This window comes from Podarcis pityusensis, assembly GCF_964106645.2.
Source record: "Podarcis pityusensis genome assembly, chromosome: 8".
In the NCBI taxonomy this organism is placed as follows: domain Eukaryota; kingdom Metazoa; phylum Chordata; class Lepidosauria; order Squamata; family Lacertidae; genus Podarcis; species Podarcis pityusensis.
Genome location: NC_138033.1, coordinates 24056319 through 24069514, shown reverse-complemented (window position 1 = coordinate 24069514; position 13196 = coordinate 24056319). Strand labels below are relative to the sequence as shown.

General features: G+C 47.8%; 1 protein-coding gene across 1 annotated transcript in view; it reads left to right on the top strand.

Annotated features, from left to right (window-relative positions):
- Positions 1-2072: 2072 nt before the first annotated feature.
- Positions 2073-13196, top strand: part of MAP3K6 (mitogen-activated protein kinase kinase kinase 6) — a 43750-nt gene continuing 32626 nt past the window's right edge. The window contains exons 1-3 of the mRNA XM_081015688.1: positions 2073-2859; positions 6357-6496; positions 11331-11354. Coding sequence (XP_080871814.1) covers positions 2505-2859; positions 6357-6496; positions 11331-11354 — 519 coding nt within the window. The 5' untranslated portion in view covers positions 2073-2504. The remainder of the gene's footprint in view (positions 2860-6356; positions 6497-11330; positions 11355-13196) is intronic.

The window sequence follows — 13196 nt, the reverse complement described above, 5'->3', positions numbered from 1 at the left end:
TCAGCCTGGAAAGATTTTTATTACCTTCCCTTAGGCTCACACAGGAAGCTTATACAGAGTCATCCCACTGCTCCATCTGGCTCAGTATTGTCTACACACAGACTGGGAGATTTCTCCCAGCCCTATGTGGAGATGCCAGGAATTGAGCCTGAGCTAAAAACAACTTTTGTTTAAAAGAACTTCCTTATGTTGCTCCTCGCACCCTTTAAGAGAGAAAAAGGGGATTCCCCACCACAATTACTTAAGCACATTATAAGGATGATGGTTATCAGAAAAAAAATCCACAGTGAGGCAAGTCCTGTGCAGGCCAGTCTTAGGTGGGTAGAATATTTCCACTCCTGGGTGGCATTCTAAAAAACAAAAACAAAAATCCAGAAGTGTTCCAGTTCTTAGAAACAAACTCTCATTCTTTGGAAAGTGACGTGGGACAAATTTACTAACAGAGTGATCCAGTCTGGGCAGTGCACCCGCTGACCTCCTGCTGGTAGGACTGTCTGGAGAAGACGGGAAAATTAGCTGTAGACTTTTATACCTCTCCATCCCTGGCTGTTGTTTTTCTGTCCATATGCCCTCTTTCAGTTCTCCACTTCCTCTCTCTCTCTGCCTCAACTAAGAACCAGTAAGACTTACTTGTGCTCTTAAGAGTTTTCCACGTGGTTTTAAAGATGCATCTGTACCAGGTGTTTTCTCCAGGTTGCAGCCTCCAACCCACACAGCCCCACCCTGATTCTAGTACCAACACATCCTCATTACAAAAAGCTTCAGAAATACTACTGGTGTCTTCACACATCAACCTGCAGTATTCCATCGCCCAGGGAGGTTCAATGACCAGGAATGGCATATTCCAGGCTGCCACGTCAGTGCAGTGGAGGCAGTGCAGGATTTGCACACAAGCTGAATACCAATTCATAAATAAATACACTACATTTCAAGTGTTACGCAACTGGTTAAAAAAGTAAGAAAACCGGGGAAACAGGCTCTAAAACAGACATTATTGTTCTGATGTGACAAAAATATACAGTACGAAATGGCTACAATGTTATATGTCATGTTTGGTTTAAATCTGCAGAAATCAGCATTTCTTTAGGCCAGGTGTCCATAAGCTGTCAAACAGCATTGGTGGCAGGTGACATCAGGTGCAGGATATGCAGCCTCTTAAATGTGATTTAGAATTGGCAGGTGTGAGGAGCTTCTGGACTGCCTGGTGTTGCTAAACTACAACTCCCATCATCCCTGGCCAATGGCCATGCTTGCTGGGGCTTATGGGGTTTGTAGTTCAGCAGTATCCGGAGAGCCAGAGGTTCCCCCACCTGGTTTAGGGCCATAACATGACATAATCCTACCCTGTGTGGGCCTGAGGCCCACCTTAGAGCTGTCCAAGGTCCACTGTTTCAGAAACACTGACATGCCGTTGCTCTCCAGAATTTTACAGCTGCTGTCTGAAATCACATTAATCACGCTCTGTAAAGGTAAAGGGACCTCTGACCATTAGGTCCAGTTGTGGCCGACTCTGGGGTTGAGGAGCTCATCTCGCTTTACTGGTCGAGGGAGCCGGCATCCAGCTTCCGGGTCATGTGGCCAGCATGACTAAGCCGCTTCTGGTGAACCAGAACAGCGCACGGAAATGCCATTTACCTTCCCGCTGGAGTGGTACCTATTTATCTACTTGCACTTTGATGTGCTTTCGAATTGCTAGGTTAGCAGGAGCAGGGAGCGAGCAATGGGAGCTCACCCCGTCACAGGGATTCAAACCGCCGACCTTCTGATCGGCAAGCCCTAGACGCTGGTTTAACCCACAGTGCTATTAAACACCAGCTGCATACACACCATACTTTTGAAGCACTCCCCCAGAGAATCCTGGGAACTGTAGTTTGCGAAGAGCTGGGAATTAAAGCTCTGTGAAAGGTAAACTACAGCTTCCATGATTCTCAGGGTCAGAATGTGTGCCCGGTGTGCGCCCTAGGAGCACCACGTGTTGCCATTCTACTTTGCTGTATACTTTAGGTGGCGCACGTGCCGGATATCGCCCTCGCTCGAGGTGGGAGCGGCAGGGGGGAAAAGGAGCCGGACGCCGGTGCCAGGAGGAGGCACCGCGGAGCACACGCCATGGAGACGTCTCTGCGTGTGCGCTCGCCGCTCTCCTCCTCCGCCCCCTCTTGCATAATCGCCCCGGGGCGCTGGCGCTGGTCTCGGGGTGTTTGCGCCAACAGGAAAGGCGGCGGGTCGATCCCTAGCAGCGCAGCACAGGAAGGAGAAAAATGCCCAGCGCGACCCACCCACCTCGGGAACTAGTCGAGGAAGTTTGGCGGGGCGGGGCGGGGCTTGGCGATCCCACGTGGGGCTGAGATGGACCAAGTTTGGGAGCTGTAAATAACACTAAAATCGGAGGCGGACGGAAAAACAAACGCAACTTTTCTGCCTGTTGGTTCGTTTGGGGCGAATCCGCGCAATGGCTCGTTTCTTTCTTTAAAAGAGGCGCTGTCTGACTCCGAGGGAATCGCAGCATGGAAGAGGACAGCAGCAAGCTGGGAAGCGCCGGGAGCCTCTGGCAGGACCCTTTGGCGATCGCGCTCACCCCCAGCAAGCCAGTCTCTGCAGGGAGCCAGGGCGCCCGAGGGGGCGGCGGCGGCAGCGGCAGCAACGGGGGCGGCAGCAGTAGCGGCGGCGGCGGCAGCAGCAGCTGTCGGGGCCGACCCCTGAGCGTGGTTTACATCTTCCCCGAGGATCTGGAAGAACCTCTGCCTCTCCAATGCCTGCGGGAAGCCTGCAAGGAGGTCCCGGCGACGGAGCTGACGACGCTGCCTTTTGGCACCGTGGCGCTGGGGGACACCGCGCCCCTGGATACTTTCTACAACGCAGGTGAGTCCCTGCAAACGCGCCTCTGCCTCAGCCGGCTAGCGGTTCCGTCAGTTCACCTGGGAAGGAAACCTGCCCAGGTCAACTCTGTGGGGGAGCCGAGGGCATTGGCAACTCAGAACTTAACGCCGCGGTTTTCGTCCAGATTGTCTCGGGTGGACCGAGACGCTGCAGATGTGATCAGACGTGATCAGATGTTGCCAGCTTCCACCGCAGCAAGGCTCCTCTGCATGTCCCCACGAGGGTGGGAACGTCGTCCATTTAGTGAATTTCTACTCGCACTTATAAGCAGCTGTTAGTGTCCCGAAAGACAGCTGGCAAGCCTGGTGAAATGGAAGCAGAATTCTTCTGCAAGTTTGAGTCTATTGATTCAGGACTCAGTGGTGACCAAGGTCTCTCCCCCCCCCCCCCAGGTGTTCGGTGTATTGCACATTGACTGGCAGCTGCTTTCTGGGGTTTGGGGCAGGAGTCTCTCTCAGCTCTACCTGGAGATGCTGGGGATTGAACCTGGGACTTTCTGAATGCAAAGCAGATGCTCTACCACTGACCTATGGCCTATCCCTAAAGGCTATGAAGGCTGTGTTGTTGTTATCAGTTACTGCTGTTTTAAATGGTCATCATCTACACATTTTATGATTCTTACAGAAACTTTGCACAGGCTGTACCAATTGTGTTTTGTGATGTTTGGGTCATATGGTTAATTCCACTCCTCCCCAAGCATACCTATCATAGAATCTTAGAGTTGGAAGGGTTCCAAGGGTCATCTAGTCCAACCCCCTGCAATGCAGGAACCTCAGCTAGAGCATCCCATGACAGATGGCCATCCAACCTCTGCTTAAAAACCTCCAAGGAAGGAGAATCTACTGCCTCTCTAGGGAGTCCTTTCCACTGCTGAACAGCTCTTACTGTCAGAAAGTGTTTCCTAATGTTTAGTCGGAATCTCCTTTATTGCAACTTGAAGCCATTGGTTTGAATCCTATCCTCCAGAGCAGGAGAAAACAAGCATGCTCCCTCCTCCATGTGACAGCCCTTAAGATATCTGAAGATGGCTATCATATCTCCTCTCAGTCTTCTCTTTTCCAGGCTAAACATATCCAGCTCCTTCAAGCGCTCCTCATAAGGCTTAGTTTCCAGACCCTTAATCATCTTGGTTGCCCTCCTTATCAATATTCTACTTAAATTGTGGTGCCCAGAATTGGACACAGTATTCCAAGTGTGGTCTGACTAAGGCAGAATAGAGTAGTGCTATTACTTGCCTTGATCTGGACACTTTACTTCCATTGATTCAGCCTAGAATAGCATTAGCTTTTCTGCTGCTGCATCACACTTTTGGCTCATGTTGATCTTGTGAAGGATTCCAGGATTCAGAGTAACTGTGACTGTGGTTTAGAACAGAATAGTTGGCTGGATCACCTAATGCAGCATGATACAGCTGTTCCCCATACTAAGCGTGGGGAGGGAGGGAAGGATGGAGGGAGAGGCACACAGAGAGAGAGAGAGAGAGAGAGAGAGAGAGACTTCGACAGACAGGCAGACAGAGGAGGGAGCCTATGCATATGAGTGGAAATTGCACTGTAGACAGAACAGAAGCCAAGTAATTTTCATGGTAGTCACAAAGGGTGTGAGTAGAACACCTTTCTAGTGAACAGCTTGCCTAACGAGTTGAGCAGCTTGGGCAAGTAGCTAGTCAAGAAGCTGGATGACACATCCTATGCTTGAAAAGGCCCCCATTTACCAGGGACAAGCTAAATTTTCTGGTACCTGCTTCTGATCAACTGCTGTCCCTTGCCTTTCGGGGATGCCTTTTAAATATTTGTTCAAGAGCACAAATGGATGACTGTTGCCTGTCTTTAGGTTTCAGCCCCATCCTCATGATCTATAGAAGTTAAATCTCTGGGGGGATGAGGGACATGGGCCAATGCCTTTTGGGGTTCAGCGCCGAGGGCCTTCTGGCAGTTCCCTCATTGCAAGAAGTGAAGTTACAGGGAACCAGGCAGAGGGCTTTCTCGGTTGTGGCGCCCGTCCTGTGGAATGGCCTCCTGTCAGATGTCAAGGAAATAAACAACTATCCAACTTTTGGAAGATATCTGAAGGCAGCCCTGTTGAGGGAAGTTTTAATGATTGATGTTTTAATGTATTTTTAATATTTTGTTGGAAGCCGCCCAGATGGGTGGGGTATAAATAAATTATTATTGTTATTGTTATTGTTATTGAGCAGTGTTCGAAATTAAGCAGGCACCAGGTGCATTGTGACCAAGTGAAGATGCCTGGGCACCAGGATGGTGCCTGACATCTCCACCCCAAGATCATTGGATCTGGACTGCTTTCACATACGGTGGTACATCAGGTTGAGAACGTAATTCGTTCTGGAGGTCTGTTCTTAACCTGAGGTACCGCTTTAGCTAATGGGGCCTCCTGCTGCCACTGCGCCACCGTCGTGTGATTTCTGTTCTCATCCTGAAGCAAAGTTCTTAACCTGAGGTACTATTTCTGGGTTAGCGGAGTCTGTAACCTGAAGCATCTGTAACCCGAGGTACCACTGTACTAGCAACACATCCTGTAGAATTCTATTTGAACAATCAGAATGAATTTCAGGAACCAAAATTATTTTTCTGCGCAACCTGAGCAGGATCAGTGAACGTTATAGTTGATTGTTGTAGCTTGTCTTCACTTACCCCACCCCACTCTCCTGCTCACAGTTGTGAAGAATATTCTTAACTTATGAATGGTCTGTGTCACCATTAAGAAAAAGAGGTAGGAATAGGCCCATATATATATATATATATATATATATATATATATATATGGATTAAATGACTTTTCTTCTTTAAGTTCTCAAAGTTCTTAACCTAGATCAAGGTTGTCATCTGAACTAGCCAGATATTTATCTGATAGTCTATCATTTGAAAAATAAGACTTGAGAGCCACCTTGCCTCAAAATGGCAACTGAACACTCTGTTTTGCTGACTGTAACCCTGGTTTAAGAAACCATTTGGCGCCTAGCTTATATATCTGAGTTTCTAACACTGGAATTCATAACTATCTTGTTTCTTGAGAAAAACTGTGCTTTGATGCATTTTCACCCAACTCGGCTTCAACCCAAACAGAGAAAAGGGACAACCTGGCTGTGTTTTAAGCTGATGATATGTGTTGTTGTTGTTTAGTCGTTTAGTCGTGTCCGACTCTTCGTGACCCCATGGACCAGAGCACGCCAGGCACTTCTGTCTTCCACTGTCTCCCGCAGTTTGGTCAGACTCATGTTTGTAGCTTCGAGAACACTGTCCAACCATCTTATCCTCTGTCGTCCCCTTCTTCTTGTATATGTATTTATATGTATATGATATGTATACAGCCCCATATCAGCAGCCCTTGCCAACTACCTGTCTCAGAAAAGATTGAACCCAAGAAACAAGACGGGAGGTGTGAGAACAAACTGAAGGATGGGGGCAAGCTGGTGCTCCCTGTAGTAGTATCTGTGTCTACTTTCTCCCTCCCTGCAGATGTGGTTGTGGTGGAGATGAGCAACAGCCTGTGCCAGCCCTCGCTCTTCTATCACCTGGGGGTGAGGGAGAGCTTCAGCATGACCAACAACATCCTCCTGTGCTGCTACACTGATTTTCCAGAGCTGCAGGCTCTCCGGGTGAGTCGCGGATGCAATTTAATTCTACAGGTGGAGTCTGTTCATGGATCCAGTTACAGATGGGTAGCCGTGTTGGTCTGCCATAGTCGAAATAAAAAAATTCCTTCCTGTAGCACCTTAAAGACCAACTAAGTTAGTTCTTGGTATAAGCTTTCGTGTGCATGCACACTTCTTCAGATACACTGAAGAATGCACACTTCTTCAGATACTCTGTTCAGATGCACACTTCTTCAGATACTCTGTTCATGGAGATTGCTTTGAGACGCTGGACTGCCTGGAAAAAGGGCCACTTGATCAGATCAGAGGAACATCTGTAGGGCAGGAGTGGGCTGCCTTTAGACTTGCTAAACAGTTGGGATTTTAGGAAATCCTTCATGCAGGGGAATAGTTAGGCAGTTTTAGAATCTGGACTTTCTGGGGCATCTGTCTTTTGGTAGAAATATGTGCAGTGTCCGTCCCGCCTGCTTTCTTCAAAATAATGGTCAGCCAGCCCTGCTGCATTTGTAGTTCCCTCCTGCTCATTCTCTGGGTGGTGGTGGGGAATCCTGGACCTTTGCCCCAAAGTCCTGCTCTGATAGCATCACCGACTTGATGATCAAGACACTTAGAATCTGCTCTGAAAGACTGAAGTAAGGATAGGAGGAGTTTCTTAAATGTTAAACATGCAGCGATTGTTCTGCTGAAAAGTTCCCCCAAGTATGTTTTTGTGCATAATGGAGAACACGGGTGTGAGTGCATGTATGTGTGGCAGATGACAGATTTTGTCAATGGAAAGAAAACAAAGTTGACGAGTGTCCTGTAGGATACGGCCCTTAGAGGGAGATTTACCCCCAGGGCAACGTTTGATTGATTGATTGGTTGGTTGGTTGGTTGGTTGGTTGATTGATTGATTCAAATGCCTTCTGTCCTGCCCATCCTCCAGTCTGCAGGACAGGGGGGCTAAGAACTTATAGATGAACTTTATCATAGAAGATAAAGTCATAACAGCAACCATTCAGCAGCAAATAATATTAGTAAAACCGCACCTAAAAATAGTTTATTCCCTTCTACGAATGCTTGATGGGTATAAAATATCTGCAGCCATCTTGCAAAAAGAAGCCTTCCTCCATCTCCCACTGCTGCCCAGATACAGATTGTGTCAAGCAAACAGGCAAGACCTTAAACATGTAAGGCTTAAATCAGTCCTACAGCAATCTAGCTATAGGTCAGTGGAGAGTGGGGAGAGACAGATTCTCTGGGAAGCTGCTTTATGCTGAGTCAGACTATTGGTGCATCTAGCTCAGTATTGTCTCCAAAGGGGTATTTCTAAGCCCAGCCTGGAAATTTCAGGGGTTGAACTTAGGACCCTCTGCATGCAAAGTGTGTGCTCTCCGAAGAAGCTGGTGCTTTCACCTTCAAAATTGTGAAGGTTTTTCTCTTAACAGCTACTTGCTGCATTGGGATGCAGTTCTGTGCATGCCAGAAGTCCTCTTCTGACCTTAATGCTTCTGTATTACCTAACATGGAAGTGGGGAGACCCTGTGTAGCCCAGTCCCCTATGGTCCACCTGAACAGCATGACCACCTGTCCCCACAGAGCCTTTCTGTATGCAGGTATATGCACAAAGGTTCCCATGTGACCCAGGACCCCAATCACCCAGATTTCCAGCTCACATGGAATCCTTCTTTTGTACAGCTGTGCGTGTACAAAAGGCCCAGATGGTCAAGATGTTCACACAGACTCTACGGGGCAGTGCTACCTGGTACGTTCCTGGTCCCATATTGAGTAACACAGAAGCATTGATGACTGAAGAGGGCAAGAGCAGGGATGAGGAACACTTTTCAACCTGAGGGCCACTTTCCTTTATGGACAACTTTTGCAGGGCCATATGCAACTAATGTAAATTTTAGTAGGCTAGTTTCTACACACAAACACACCAACCTTTTTCCTCCATTCAGGTAAGCAAGAATGAGAGTTTAAAGACACATTACAGCCAGGCAAATGCGCTCAAGGAGGTTGCAGAGCAGAACCTATAAGGGGTGTGGTCTGGGGAGAGTCCCAGTAGCCAGACAGAGAAGCTTGGAGGGTTGCGTTCAGCATTCAGGCCTGACATTTCCTGCCCCACGTTCAACCCATTTAGAGCAAAAGTCCCTCTTCAGGTTTGGCACCATGCTGCACTGCATAAGGTAGTAGTACATTGCAGAAAAGCTGCATCATCTCACACAGATGATGTAAAGAAGAAGTGGTGTTTGGATTTGATATCCCGCTTTACCACTACCCGATGGAGTCTCAAAGCAGCTAACATTCTCCTTTCCCTTCCTCCCCCACAACAAACACTCTGTGAGGTGAGTGGGGCTGAGAGACTTCAGAGAAGTGTGACTGGCCCAAGGTCACCCAGCAGCTGCATGTGGAGGAGCGGAGACAGGAACCTGGTTCACCAGATTACGAGTCTACCGCTCTTAACCGCTACACCACACTGGCTCTCAGTGAAACATATTAATGCATGATGACGCTTGCAAGAATTGCTTTGGATCCCCTTTGCGGGGGTTGCCTGTGCGTAGGAGCAGCGAGCTCTAATGAGTTTGTGGTTACTCTGCATGATCTTGTACTAACAGCTATCTAATGTGATAAGGAAACATCGCACGGCTGCAGCATAGCAAGGGAGCAGCTTCAGTAGAGAGCTCATTATCTCACTGTTACCTACATGTGACCAAACCCTTGTGCTCTCCATTAGCGTATCAGAAGTAAAGACCATTCCAGCTTCATTCTGTGTAGTTGTACAACCCATCCAGATCAGGACTGATGTCTTGTCTTCTAAGCACATATGGAAGCTATCAGGGGAAGAAGTGATGCACCCCGATGCAAGTATGATAAATGGCTTAATAGTGTGATCCTATGCATGCCTAGGACTTGCCGATCAGAAGGTTGGCGGTTCGAATCCCCGTGATGGGGTGAGCTCCCGTTGCTCGGTCCCTGCTCCTGCCAACCTAGCAGTTCGAAAGCACGTCAAAGTGCAAGTAGATAAATAGGTACCACTCCGGTGGGAAGGTAAACGGCGTTTCCGTGTGCTGCTCTGGTTCGCCAGAAGCGGCTTAGTCATGCTGGCCACATGACCTGGAAGCTGTACGCTAGCTCCCTCGGCCAATAAAGCGAGATGAGCGCTGCAATCCCAGAGTCGTCCACGACTGGACTTAACGGTCAGGGGTCCCTTTACCTTTATGCATGCCTACTCAGAAGTAAGCCCTGGTAAATTTAACGGGTATTGTATCCAAGTAAGTGTAATTTCAGCCATGCAAGAGTGGGATCCTAGATATGAAGAAAGATAACTTACCATCTAAGTTCCTAACATTAACAAAGCTGGAGATTAATTTTTGGTGGGATATTAGATAAAGGGTCAATAGATGCCAAATTGGACAGTATTGCCTAGTGATTGAAGGACATGTTATCTCCATAATAAGCAGAGTCTTTTAAGGTTTCAGAACAAGGGTAGGAAACCTCGTACCTGGAAACTAAATGTGGCCCTCCAGTCATCTCTATCTGGCCCTTGCTATGCTCCTTAGACCATGCCCTCCCTCACCACACCCCTCAGAAGTCTTGCCCCATGCCCTCCTCAACTGCATTTGTTTGGCTGGAATGGGTCCTTGAATCATGATAATGCCTCTTGCTTGCCTAGATGTGTGTGTGTGTGTGTGTGTGTGTGTGTATAGAAGCCTTCGACTTTTGCATGGCTTGAATGTAGCCTGTTGTGCAAAGGGATATTCATTGTTCCATCAGGTTTTTTTAAAAAAACACCCCAATGAGCTTTGAGCACCCGGGCAGCGGACTTAGCAGATCACCTGCTCACAATCTTCCCCACTATCATGAAACGGATTGCATTTGTGCTTAAATTATAGTGACAGTTTCAAAATTTTCATTCATACAGATCAGTTAGTGCAAGTCATTTTTACGGAGGTCTGTATCCTCGTCTGTGGTGATGCATTTCTGCTCCTCCTTGGTGATGTGTAAATAGCTACTCTAGGAGCGTGACTCTGTGGCATGCGTTGAGGCCCAGGAGCCTTCCAGAGAAAGTGATGAATTAAGTCACTGGAAGGAGACCTTCTTGCCTCACTTCCTGCAGGCATGGGTTTTCAAGATAGGCAACCAAGTTCAAGGGAGGCTTCTGGCCTCCTATGGCATCATACAGAAACACACCGGAAACCAGAAACACACCAGAAACAAGCCTGCAGGAAGTTCTTGTGCTTCTTCAGAAAGTCTATGGATTTGAAACCCTTGGTGGTGGTGCCTTGCTGAACCTCTGCAGTTCCTGAAAGTTTTAATAGCTTACATGTATTCTGTACATTGTCCCTAACAGCTGCTTTTAATTTTTTAAATGTATTTATTACTACATTTATATGGTGCCTTTTATATGCCACTATAGTTTACCCCTCTGAGAGTTATACGCTCGTACCTTGGAAGTCAAATGGAATCTGACCTGGAAGTCCGTTCGACTTCCAAAACATTCAGAAACCAAAGCGCGGCTTCTGATTGGCTGCAGGAAGTTCTTGCAGCCAGTTGGAAGCCGTGGAAGCCCTGTCAGATGTTCAGCTTCCAAAAATAGTTCACTAACTGGAACAGTCACTTCTGGGTTTGCGGCGTTTGGGAGCCAAAACATTCAAGAACTAAGCTGTTTGAAAACCAAGGTACAACTGTAATTCCCAGCAAACTTTAGTAGAATACACTGGGGATATTTGTGTGTGCTTCAGATGTGTTTTAAAGTATGGTGTGTACACAGTCTTAATCAGCCTTCGAGTAAATCCAGTTTGGCTCTTTGGTACAGTGGCTAATGATAACCTCCCCTTGCCTTTCTCCTTTCTAGGAGGAGATCTTCCAGAAGAATTCAGTAAGTCCCACTTGGTTTTCTGACCATGCACCATTTGAAACTCATTATCTGTTTCTGGGAATTGAGCACAGTGAGCCTCAGAGAACACAGTGGGGGCTTCTCCATAAACATGTAAAAGGTTGCACTGCACATGATTTATTATCTATCCAACTCGGCTGTTTCAGCTTTTGGAACACGCATGGCAAAATCCTTATGGTTGAATTTTAAAAATATATGTTGGAGACTGGGTAGTTTGCAAAGTGAAATAGCAAGTACCGTATTTTTCGCCCTATAGGACGCACCGGCCCATAGGACGCACCTAGTTTTTTGGGGGGGAAATCAAGGAATTTTTTTTTATTTCCCCCCCAGGTTTGCGCAGCCATCCCCAAGCTAGAAGAGGGAGACGGAGCGCTCAGTCTCCCTCTTCTGCCTTCAGGGACAGCCTCTCTAGCCCCGAGTTTGTGGGGCTGGCGGGGGGAGAAGCAAGCTTGCTTCTCCCCCCCCCCCAGCCTCCAGATCAGGTCGGGGAATAGCGGGGTGGCGGCGCTCCGCCTCCCTGCTATCCCCTGAGCTTGTGGGCTGCAGGCTGCTGCCCGCAAGCCTTGCGAGCCTGCAGGACATCCCACCGGGCTTGCAAGACTTGTGGATAGCTTCCTGAAGCCTGGAGAGCGAGAGAGGTCGGTGCGCACCGACCCCTCTTGCTCTCCAGGCTTCAGCGAAAGCCTGCATTCGCCCCATAGGACGCACACACATTTCCCCTTCATTTTTGGAGGGGAAAAAGTGCGTCCTATAGGGCGAAAAATACGGTATGTTTTCTAAAAACAACCACCATCACCCCACCAGTGAGGGGGAACTGAACTAAGAAGAGAAAGGGATTTGCTCTTTGAAAGAATACCATTACATTTGAATGCTGCCTCCTTTCAGTCCATAAAGCAGAGCTGGGAAACCTTTGGCCCTCCAGGTGTTGGACTACAACTCCCATCATGACGGACCACTGGCTATGTCAGTTGGGGCTGATGGGAGTTGGAGTCCAGCGACATCTGGAGAGCCAAAGATTCCCCAGCCCTGCCATAAAGGTTCACCCAAAAAACTTGTCCACATTGATTCAAGTTTTGGGCACAATTTTTGGAAACCAAAATGCTCTTTTTCTTTGCTGCTTAGAGAAATTGCCCCCACCCTAATACTGCTCAAAACTCATGTGGTGGACAGTTTTGCGCCCCACAAATGGGTACATACTACCTCTTGTAGGTCTGCTTATTTTTTTATTACATAGATGGGGAACCTGTGGCTTTCCAGTTATGGTAGGACTCCATCTCCCATCATTCATTGCCCATACTGGCTGGTGCAAATGGGAGTTGGAGTCAATATCTGGAGAGGCACAGGTTTCCCATTCCATATTTATTGCATTGCATTGCATTACTGAACTGTAACTCCCATCAGCTTCAGCAAGCATGGCCTATGGCCAGGGATGATGGGAGTTGTAGTTCAGCAACATCTGGAAGGCCAGACGTTCCCCACACCTGCCTTGTATCCTGTTTTTCTTCCATAATGGGCCTCAGGGTGGCATCCATAAGGTTCCCAGGTGATCTTCCACCCAGGCACTGACCAGACCTGCTTAGCTTTGTGAGGTTTCTGCATCATGTGCCTTCAGACCACATAGCTTTGATCCTTATCTTGCTAATCTGAGCAGATTTCTCAAAATAGAAACAGTTCCTAGAGTAGAGGTGGCAACACTTATTTTACTGCCACCTCAGCTAATAGTTTAATTTTGACCCAGAACTCAGCTCCAGAACCAGTGAAAGTAAAGTGGAAGGCCTATAAGTCTTCCTTTCCCCAAAAGGCATGTGAAAAATTTAAAACAAA